Source organism: Lucilia cuprina, chromosome 4 (genome assembly GCF_022045245.1).
Source record: "Lucilia cuprina isolate Lc7/37 chromosome 4, ASM2204524v1, whole genome shotgun sequence".
Lineage (NCBI taxonomy): Eukaryota > Metazoa > Arthropoda > Insecta > Diptera > Calliphoridae > Lucilia > Lucilia cuprina.
In genome coordinates, this window is record NC_060952.1 from 13,129,632 (window position 1) to 13,141,770 (window position 12,139).

At 27.0% G+C, this 12,139-nt stretch overlaps 1 protein-coding gene across 1 annotated transcript in view; it reads left to right on the top strand.

Moving 5' to 3' along the window:
- The first annotated feature begins 7,164 nt into the window (after positions 1-7,164).
- Positions 7,165-12,139, top strand: part of LOC111681547 (uncharacterized membrane protein DDB_G0293934) — a 5,440-nt gene continuing 465 nt past the window's right edge. The window contains exons 1-6 of the mRNA XM_046950187.1: positions 7,165-7,376; positions 7,527-7,635; positions 7,751-7,888; positions 7,986-9,617; positions 10,733-10,743; positions 11,461-12,139. Coding sequence (XP_046806143.1) covers positions 7,343-7,376; positions 7,527-7,635; positions 7,751-7,888; positions 7,986-9,617; positions 10,733-10,743; positions 11,461-12,139 — 2,603 coding nt within the window. The 5' untranslated portion in view covers positions 7,165-7,342. The remainder of the gene's footprint in view (positions 7,377-7,526; positions 7,636-7,750; positions 7,889-7,985; positions 9,618-10,732; positions 10,744-11,460) is intronic.

The following is a 12,139-nucleotide window of genomic DNA, read 5'->3' on the forward strand; positions in this document are numbered from 1 at the left end:
CCGGGGGATGATGTTTATGACAATAGATTTCTAAAAATTTGCGACATTTGCTGATGCAAAGGCCAGTTTTTAATTAAAAAGTCACGCCTTTTTGTATTTCAGGTGACGATATGTATGTTTATATTTATACATATGTATGTATATATAATGTATTTTATACATATAGAAATCAATAATATACAAGTTCACGTATATACTTACTTATATGTACATATGTTTGTGTTTGTTATATACAAATTATTACATAAAAATTACGATGGTCCACAAAAGCGAAAATCATTTTGATACAAATTATTAAAATTCTTCAAAAGTTCAAAATTTTAATTTGATTAAAGAATCATAAAAAGTAAAAAAAATTAAAAAAGTAAGAGTTAATTTCAAAACATTTAATTTTAATATATCACTATTAATGTTGACATCCCTCCTAATGTTTAAACCTATGTTTATTTGTGTGTGTGTGTTTTATATACAGTATATACGTATGTATATACATCCCATTACTATATATACATATAAAGTAACTAAGAATATTAGCTACTTGAGAAGACAGATGAATGATTGTATAAGTTTGGGGAGGAATATACCCTTCCTGACAAGGGTAATTTTAAGTGTTTTATATACATACATTTGTATATATACATAAATATGTATTTTTATATAAGTAATTTGTTATTGAATAAAAGGTTTGTTAAATTTATGAATGAATGTTTAAACTAAAATTTTCTATCAGATAATGAAAATATATCTAAAAATTATTTTTTATTACTTCCGTTAAAATTTGTCTATAATTTGATTTTAAATTTCCTTGAACTGTTGGTATGTTATTTAGTTTTAGAATTATATTTTTATATCCAATAATATTTTGAGAAATATATGTATGTAATTTGTGCTTATTTTAATGTTGTCTCATTAAATTAAAACAATTTAATTTAATTAAATAAATTTTTCTACAATTGATTTAGGATTATAGATATACAAAATAAATTTAAATAGGGGTAACGAAAACACGATTTGTCTTTCCATACTTTCCATAGAGCGAGTCGGTCTAATGTATAATCGATTTATAAACGAATACTATTTACTTAGTTTATTTATCTTTGCTTCAACTAAATGTCACGCAAATCAAAATATGTAAATGAAAAAGGAAAATAAATCATAAATTATAACCATATGTTTATGTCTCACATTTAACCACCGACAAAAAAAAACTTTATTTAAACAATCCAATTACGTAATTACTTTAACTCGGCTAGGAGAATGTATATGAAGAAAAAATGTATGTATGTTAGTAACAGGATATTTATATACATACATATATTTGATTATATACAATTAAAACAAAATAATACACCAAACAAGTTGATAAAGATCGAACATATGTTAACCTACATTTATGTGTTTACAATAAAATTAATTTATGAAGGATGTACATCAGGTTCTAAAAAAAGATATTTGGGAGTCAATATACATACTTTGAAAATGTCAAACATTTTATATGCAAATATTTCCAAATAATTTTATTAACATATGCATTACATCTGGAAAGTAACTAATTATGGAATAGAAATAGGAGGGTAGGAATAATTATGAACCGATCTACATAAAATAAGGTAAAGAGATTTTTGTTCGTAAGATACTTATATCGAATTTCAGCGTTAAACTTGAATTTTAAAGTCAGCAATGGGCATTAAAGTCATTATTTGGAAGCGACCATATATGAGGGGTAGGGTCAATTACGGCCCTCATAAAATATGGTAGAGAGAATTTGACTCGCAAAGACTTATTCATTTTGAATTTCTTTTCTATAATCGCATTTTTAAAGCAGTATTTTGGGGGATTATTTGCGGCTATGCGTAAATAAATACCTATAAGAAATATTTGTGAAAATTTCAACTCTCTAGCTTTTTCCGCTCGGACTTTATCCTGCTGACGGACAGATACTGCTAGATCGTCTTAGAGTTATCTAAGGACCCAGAATATATGTATATACATACTTTTTTGGCACAGGGACGAAGCCTATTGAAAATGGTTGAAATCGGTCCATTATTTCACATAGCCCCCATACAACTGTACCTCCCGATTTGAACTTTTTATGCCATAATTACGTCAAATATTCTATTATCTCTCTAAAAATTGGTACAAATAAGTTTTATTTAAGTATAAATGACACTGCAGATTTTGACCCTAGCCCCCATACAAACCCCCCTTCAAAAAATGTCTTAAACGTCTAAAATTGACTTGTAACCATTTGTATCGCAATGAAACTCAACAAAACTGTTATTTAAAAATATATCCTTTTCCCAAATTTACCGAGGATCGGCATTTGACCTAAAGCCTAATTTAGAAATTTTGGTTTTTTATCAATAAATTGCTTAAATATTTTGGAATAATATTCAACATAAAAGTTTCTTTATAAAAAGTAAAAATTTTAAAAATATACTCATGGTGTAGGGTATTATATGGTCGACCATGCCCGACTATACTTTCCTACTTGTTTTTAAGGTAGGTATAAAAAAAGCGGTTTGAATAGTAATGATGGAACTGTTAAACTAATGCTGTATCTTACTTCTCTTAATTTCAAGTTGAATTTAATTGTTATAGATATTGATTAAGAATAGTTCTTTATAAAAATTATGTAAACACTTTATTTTTCGCTTTTATAAACCAAATATTTCTTTACAAATTTCTGGTGAGTTACATCAAATTTTGGTGAAAAACCAATGAAATTTACATAAGAATGTCATTGAAAGAATGTGGTTTATTTTTGACATCCAAATATGGGATTTTTACTGCTTCACAAAAATAAGATGTGATGTAGTTCAAAGTTCTCAATATTGAAGAACATCCTTCAGTCCGTGCGTCTTTCACTAAAATTGGAAGTACTTCACGTATGTTATTTAGGGTGAAAATGATACTTCTTTTTCCCTACTTTTTTGCTGGGTTAGAATCAAAATTAATGCTATTAACGCCAAATTAGATTGAATTTTCAGGCAATATATTTTGCTAATTTATTAAGAATATAATTTAATTCGAATCATTGCTTTATATACACATACATATGTCTCTATGTAACAGCAAAAAATAAATATTTACTACCTGTTTTTAAGTATGTAACAGTAGAAAAAGTGTATGTATAAGAATTAAGGAAAAGAATTAAGTTTGTCTAAATAATATGAGAAAATAAATCCTGTTTACAACATACATTCATATGTATGTTGAAATTTGAAGGGATTAAAATTATACGAACAACCTAAGTTCGAAAAGTTAAAAACTATTTAGTTAGGGTACAAATAGTAAATTTACTACAAACCTAAATTTGGCATTATATAGATGAAAATCGACAAATAACAACAACAGGTAGCAACTAAATACGCAGCATGTGTTTAAAAATCCCACACACATAAAAGACAATTTAGTCGAAGGACAAATACATTTAAGGTTCAAAAAATATTGTTTAGCAAAAATAAAAAAGTACATATGTAGATAATATGTATATATGTAAAAACATACTTATGTGTGTATATAATATAAATCTGTATATATTAAAGGTGGAATTTCTGCATACACATACATATGTATGTATATTTGTAGTAACAATATATACATATTTTTAGGTATTTTTTTAAATTGTCTATGTATAGCACAACGTATTAAAGGACTAAAGTGAAAACGTAATATACAAAAAATATAAAAGACATAAATAATGTTTGTCATGGCAACAAAAATATTACCAATGGTTTTATGAAAAAAAAATCCACCCACATGCAGCACCTTTCTATGCAATCATAAAACTTCAAGTAATATTAAATTTGGAACTAAATGTTTTATGTTAGGACTAAGCCAGATAAAATTCTACAATGTTATCAACTGTCTCCGTAGTGAGCTGACAAAATCAGTAAAATATTGTTATTTGTAGTAATTGAATTTTAGTAAATTTAAAAAAATTTAGCATTAACTAGTAGTCATATTTTTAGAGAGGAATTTTAAACTTCAAGTACCTAAAAGTTTTGCAAAAATCATTTGTTAAATTTTAGTTATATATGTATATTTATATTCATTACGTGCTAATTAAAGAACTTTAATATAATAACCAGGGCAAGGATTTCTATGCAAATGCATATTTTTAGTCGCTAACTTTTAACTAGTTTTCTTTTCGAATCAATAAATTTGCTACAAAATGGCATCGATTTGTTGTTGCATATTTTATTATAAATGCATAAATTGCATATTTTGCTTTAAATTGCATATATTTGGCATATTTCTAACATTTTTATAACATTTTTTGCATGTTTTTTTAATAGTTCAAAAACAAATTGTTTTGTTTTCTCTGTATTACATATTTTTACAACAAATTTGGTATTTATATATTTAGAATTTTTTAAATAAATATCAAAAAATTTCGATTTAACAACAAAATACTAGGTTCTATGAAATACAGTTTAAAAAAGTTTTATTTAATTTTTAAAACCACAATAGTGCGAAAGTTAATTGAACATCCAAAATATTGGTCCTTAAAGTATAGGTTCAGTATCATTTTCTGAGTCTGTCTGTGTGTCCATTCTCACGTCTATAATTCAGCTAAAAACATTACCAAACGATAAAATTCAGAAGAAATATAATTTATAAAAAAATACATTCATTCACCTAATTTCAATCTGTTTCTTAGTATTTATATTTGTTATTATCGAGGTAGTGATTCCGTTAAACTTGTACATAAAGCAGTTCTTAAAAACCTGTATATTTGTTGTCAAAAAGGAATTATTTTTTGGTGCATATTTTTCACATTTTTAGTGCATATTTTCCCATTTTATATTTAATTGTTTACTGCATGAAAATCCTTGCCCTGATAATAACCTATACATAATATACATATGTATGTTATATATTTTAAATTTTATTTATTATTTTATAGTTTTTTAATAAAAATTATAGGAATTTAGCAAATCAAGCTCAAATTTAAGGAATTTTTAAAATGGTAATTTAAAAAAACCGCCATCCGACTGTACATACCTTTTTATTTTATGTATAATATTTATATTTATAATTAAAAGAGTTCTTTAAGTAAATAAGTTAAAACTATAATTAGATTAATTTGTGGTAAATGATATATTTTATGTATAATTATAAAAAATGTGTAAGAAATTTCATAGTTTCTAGCTAAAAAAATACGTCACCGTGCATATGATTTACAATGAATAATTGTGAATATGTTATAAGATGTTTGTTCATGCTATTGCGACAACGGCTTCATGCAGTAACTGGTAAAGCTCTTCTGTGATTATTAATTATAATATAGGATCTATATTCTAATTAAAAACGAAATTTAAAGGACTTTATTATAACATAATGTAGTAACTAATAGTAAAAAAATAAAACATCACAATTTAATTTGAATATTTATATTTATTATTATTTAAAATAGTATAAATACGACTTTTTTTACTGAAATGCAAAAAAGACCTTCCAGACAATTTATAAAAAAAAATACATTTGAAATTTGCACTTAAATGACTTTTCCCAGTGTTATCAGTTAACTTATAAAGTCAATTTTTTATTTATAAATTAACAACGCTTATGTTTTGTTTATATTTAATAAATGTGGTATTTATAATTACTATATGTAGAAAAAAATACTACAATTCAATGAATGATTCAATAAAATTTTAATAAATATTTTTTTAACGTATGTAATGATGTATGTAAATGATAATTATAAAAACAATTTAAATACATATATAAGTCCTATTTATCGGGATTGACATTTACCACGTAAATATGTATATGTTGAAAATATGATAATATTTTATTGTTATATGTATGTTTTTAAATATTTTATATAAATTTGAGATAAAAATTTGAGGTTAATGCTTTTGAAAGCTTTTAATAAAAAATGCTTTCAACTTTGTTTAAATAATTATTTAATCTTTCATTACATAAATACTTACAAAGTGGGAGTAGTAAGTACATTGACAATGTATGTATGTGTAAATTTAAAAAAATGAAAATTAAAAGCCAATTTTTATAATTTATAATAATCTCGAAGTTTAGTTAAAATACAAACTATTATTTTAGAAATAAGGCTACCCAAACTACTGTACGCGTATTTTGTTTAATTAATGAAATTAATTTATTTTAAATTTAATTTTAGTTTGTATTTAATAGGTTTTTGTAGTATCTTTAACTTTAAATGCGCATTTTTGGATGGCAAAATATCCAGAAAACTATTCCGCACCAGTAATATAAATTTCAAAAGAAAAAAATATTTTTTTTTGGCAATTTTATAGCAATTTTTTAAAATTCTTTATCTTAAAAAAAAGAAAAAATTCAAAATCCAAAAATCGTCGTAAAAATATATTATAGAAGAAAAAACTCAAAAATCTTCTCGAACTAGCGAACAGTTTTTTTTGCTCTCCTGAAAACTTGTGTTATTTTAGATAGAGACTATTGAATATAGTCCCTCGATATATAAAATAAAATATTTATTTCCAAAATATTTTTTTAAAAAGTAATTTATTTTATTAAATGTTTTAAGATTTACAAAAAAATCTATTCCATGAGTATTCGTTCACTCTTTACAGTAAGTATTATCTTACATTATCTTATCAAATTTAGATACAAAAAAATGATATTATAATTGTTTACTTTCACTTAAAATACATAAACGAATATTACATCCAGGGAAATTAGACTAAAGGTATTTTGAAAATAAATCTATGTATACATAAAAAAACTAGAACATAGAGATAATTTATGTTGGAAATTTATAAGCAAAGCAAAATTGTTACCTTTTGTATATTTTTTTTAATAAATATTTAACAAATGTGTTTGATATTAAAAAAATTAACTACAATTAAATAAATCAATAAATATTTGTTCCAGTTAATACATTATTTAGGTTAACATGTTATATACATATTATAAATAATTGACAGACAGCTTTTAAGCGTAATTGTAACAGGTTTTATTAAACAAATTGTGTTTATTGTTAACACACATTTTTTATAATTTTTCAGTGAATTATTCATAATTTAATTTACAAAATAACTTTAAAAACTTATTTAGAAATGTTTTAAAATCAATTAACCCAACATTAATTTCTTACACAAGAAGTATTTTATTAAAATCATGCATAATAATTTATATATATTTTTTTTATTCTATTTTAGATTATGATCCAAAAGTGGTGGAACAGAAAGAGCAGGCCCAACCGGCTTGTCTGCCGCTGAGCTATGTTTTACGATTTATATCGGACGATGCACGTAAAGAAAGTCCCTTTCTCACGGCAAATGCAGCGGGCGTTGAACTTAAACGCAAACTTGCGATTAAACATCACAGCTATAGCATGTCTTCATCAAATCGCAGTAATACGCCTACCGGTGAGCTATTGTCAAAATCAAATTACAATTGAATATTGATAATATCTAGTGTTCTAATATGAAACACTATGTATTATCTAATCAAATTATATTCATATACTAACAATGTATTTTTATATTCTTAAAAACAAATTCTGTAAAAATTTTTAGGCAGTGAAATGGATGAAGATGAAATGGTTGTTTCTGAATCAGAGGATAGCAATGATTCGTGGACAACCGAAGAATTTAGTTCTGAATTCATAATGCGCTATGGCAGCAGGTGGGATTGGCTCTCTGCCATCTTTTATTTAAATGCTCAATGCTTTTTTATTTAAAAAAATTATTTGTAATTATTTTTTATGTAATTTTTGCGTATTGTCTTGGGGCATATAAAGGCATTCCGGATCCGGCAGCAATGGCACTCCCGGCAATGAAAAACCATTTGCCTGTCCTGTTCCGGGGTGTAAAAAACGCTATAAAAATGTGAATGGCATTAAATATCATTCGAAGAATGGCCATAAAAAGGACGGCAAGTAAGTGTGAACGAATAGAATATATAATATGTAAAATACAACATTTTTATTAATTTCCTAATAATTTATTGTACAATCAACAATTCATTTTGTCTAGAGTACGCAAGGGCTATAAATGTCATTGTGGCAAAAGCTATAAGACTGCCCAAGGTTTGAAAAGCCATGCTTTGGTGGCACACAATTCCTCGCCCGAGAATGTGTTGGCAACGCAAAATTTGGGTAGCGTGCTGACCACCACTAGCGGCGGTATACTCCTGCAACGCAGTAGCTCTCCGTCACAGTCGTTGGGTTCATTAAGTCCGTCTAGTATTAGCAACATGTCTAGCGGTGCAAGTAGTTGCCATGGCAGCGGTGGACATTTCTCAAATAGCAACAGCTCCACAGTTGGCTCTACGGCTTGTGTGGGCCAAGCTATTAATGGAACAACTCTAAACATACAACCTCAACAGCAGCAGCAACAATACACAACAACTGCCAATAATCATCAGCAACAAGTTGTTACTGCTGGAGGAGTTTCAAGCGGTGTTGCAGTACAATCGTCACTGACGGGTTCTATAGCGGCGTCTGCTGCAGCCTCTGTAACACATAATACAACGGCAACAGGTAACAGCAACAATTTAATGCGCAACACCATTAATTTGGTGTCATTGAAAACCCATAACAGTGGCAACATCAACCACAACGGTAATAATGGTAATGGTATTAACAACATTACCACCGCGACGTTAGCTACTACGAAAACAGCAGCGGCCACAAATCTATTGGCTGCTAATGCTGCTGCTAGTAAAATTTTAAAATTAGCCACTAATGTTGCTGCCGCTGCTGCGAATAATAATGCCACCACCAGTGCTACTAGTGGTGTAACATCGATGGTGGTTGATCAACAGCAGTTTTTAAGTAAACAGCAAACGGTAACAGCGACAGCAACAACTACTAAAATAACTTTACCAAATTTGGTAAATTTAGGTATTTTAACGCCGGCAACATCGCCAACAAAAACTACACAATCGTTAACATTTACGCAACAACAGCATCACCATCACCAGCAGCAGCAACAACAGACGCTTACCAATGCTCTGAATAGTTTAACAACAGCAACGCATATAATGCAACAACAGCAGCAAAAAACGATGCAAACAAATTCTAATAATTCGTCTACTACTAACAACAACAATAACCATCTAACAACTACAAATAAAAATAATATATTGCTTGTTGAACAACATCAACAACAGCAACAACAACTCCAAACACAATCTCAATCATCAACATCATCATCATCACAACATCAACAACATCTTCCATTAACTCCCATTAGTCCAAATAGTGTAAGTTTACAACAACAGAAACAAAATGCTGTTGCTGTAGCAAATGTTTTAAATGCCACTCTACAACAACATAAAAATAAACAGCAGCAGCAGCAACAGCAACACCAGCAACAACAAATTGTTGGTAGCATACATTTAACACAAATTACCAGCAATGGCAATGCTAGTGCTAATGCTAATAAACAACATATAACAACAGCTGGCTCCTCCACCTCGCCATCACCATCAAACATTAATTCACCTAATAATAGTTCTAATGGTGGTGGTAGTGGTGGTGGCGGCAGCAGCGGTAGTAGTAGTATTGTTTGTTCACCCACTTCACACAGTTCGTCCTCAGACGTTATGTCTTTAACTGTTGCCGTTGCTGATGCTGGTGTTGGTTCTATTAGCGAGGAAACGTAGCCTATACTAAAGAAACTTTTAATGCGTCGTAAATTTAAGTAGATTTCTTTTATTGTCTATCTATATATAGATACATACATATGTTGTATATCTTTTGTTCTTTGGTGAATTGATTATTTTATTTGACATTTTTTTCTGCATTATTTGACCCTCATCCCTCATAATAGATTATTAACGGATAAATATACCACTTTAATTTAGATCTTTAAATTACTTACATAGTAATATGTATTATTTTAAACTTACTATAATAAAAATTTTATCAATTTTGGATAGAATACTCAGCAAAAGATATGTATGCAGCCTAGAATAACAATTTAGTAACTTTGAACTAATTTTTTTTTTTTCTTAAAATTCCTTTTTTTCTACATAAATTGTTATAGCAATCTTATTCTTAAAGTGGTAATTTATGTAAATTTTTAAAATCTATTACAGGAGACTATCAATTGTGCAAAAAAGAATAAAATATATAAAAAACTGGCTCTTTGGTAGTTAAATTAACAAAAAAAAAATCCCTATTAATAACGTTAAAGTTGCATTTAAAAGCTTTAGTATACGATTTGTAAACAAGCTTAAATAATCTCAAATAATAAAATTTATTTAAAAGAAAATTAACACTACATACATACATTACATTAAAATGTAAAATTATACTATTTGTAGACTGCTAGTTTAGATTTGTTTTCTATTCTCATTAGTTTTAGAATTATTATTTTTTGTGCAATATCTTATTATTATTATTTTTTTTTTATTTCAACACACACTTATGTATTATAAATGAAAAGAAAAAAAAAACTACTGATCTCGTATATTTTTAAAATATATGCAAAAATATATAAATATTTCTATTAAATTCGTGATTTCAATATTTGTATACATTCTTACTAATTTTTAGAATTTGAACAAAATGAAAAAAAAGTACTCTCCTCAAGTATTATTTATAAAACACTTATATTAACAACTATAAAAGAATTTATTAAATTTAGTTAAACTATTAAAATGTATATTATTAAAAATTTAAAGCTATTATTTTTTCTAATCTAATTTCTATTTTAGTTTAAAATTTAGTGTTTCTTCTTAACACAATTGATAACTTGGTTATTATTTTTTTAAGCCTATTAAACAGTATTTGGAAGAATTTCTAAATTTTAAAATTGATGGAATTTTAATTTGTTAATATAAAAGATTTTTTTCTATCTAAATAATTTTAAAAATTTTAAAAATAACTCTGCGTGTTCTTAATGTTGTATCTAATTAGAATTTTATTAATTGTAACTTTAATCTCAATTGTATTTAGAAAATCTAACAATATTTTAGTCTACAAACAAATAATACTTTTGGAATATTAATAAACGCTCTAAGTTATTTTTATTCAAAAATACATATGTATATATGTAGATTTTTATAACAACAATGAATATAATTTAAAACTTTTTCTGCAAATTTTCAAAAACTTACTTGCAAATTTCTCCACAAATGTATACAAAGATTTCTTTAATATTTGAGAATTTCCAAAATTTTTATTAATTTCAAATTTATCATAGGTTTATAGAACATATTTTGTAAGACAAGTTTTCTTATAAATCTTTGATAAATTGTTAATGATTAACTTTCCTTTGATACTACAAAGTTGGTTAACATAAACTAACTAAAATAATCTATTATCAAAGTTTAAATTGTTTAAAGTTTTATTACTTAGAAACCAAGTTCCGTATTTAAATTATTGTTTTATATTCTCGAAAAAAAAAACAAAGAACAACTTAATTTATATTTATTTATTTAATTTTTACGTTAATTTTTGTTGGCTTTTATAGTTCTCTTTTTTCTCTTTCATTATTACAGAGTCCTCCTCCTCTCCTTTTAGTGGACAATTGTTAGCCACAGCTATACAACAGCGTAGTCTTGCATCCGCTACTGGTGGCGGTGGTTTTAGTGGTAGTGGTGCTGGAGGTGGTGGTGGTGGTAGTATTATAAACAATAATACAAATTGCTTTTATGCTGCTACAGCTCCTGCAACACCAACAGCAAACTTACCACTTAATGCAAATGTCACTGCTACAGCTACTGCTGCCACATTAACACAATTACCACCTGCCGCCATATCACCGACATTTATTGAACACAAATATTCGGCAAATACATTTAAAGAGAAATTTTTTGCCAATTTGCGACAACAAAATTTAAATAAAATAAAAACCTTGAAAACCAACAACAGTATTAAGAAATCCGAATATGATCATAATGATGATAACAATGTAACGACAAACTCTTTAAGAAGTCTAGATATTGTTGCCAGTAATGAAACTGGCATCATTTGTGGTAGTGTTAATAACAATAATAATGATGATGTTGACAGTGGTAGAGGTGGTGGTGGTGGTGGTATCAATAACGAAGCTGGTGTTGGTGGTGAAGGTGAAGGTGTAAATAGCAGTAATAACAATATAAATAATCATCAAACGGATATGTGTTCGACGATACAAAAACAATTAACGGAAAATGTTAAACATAATTTATATAAAAA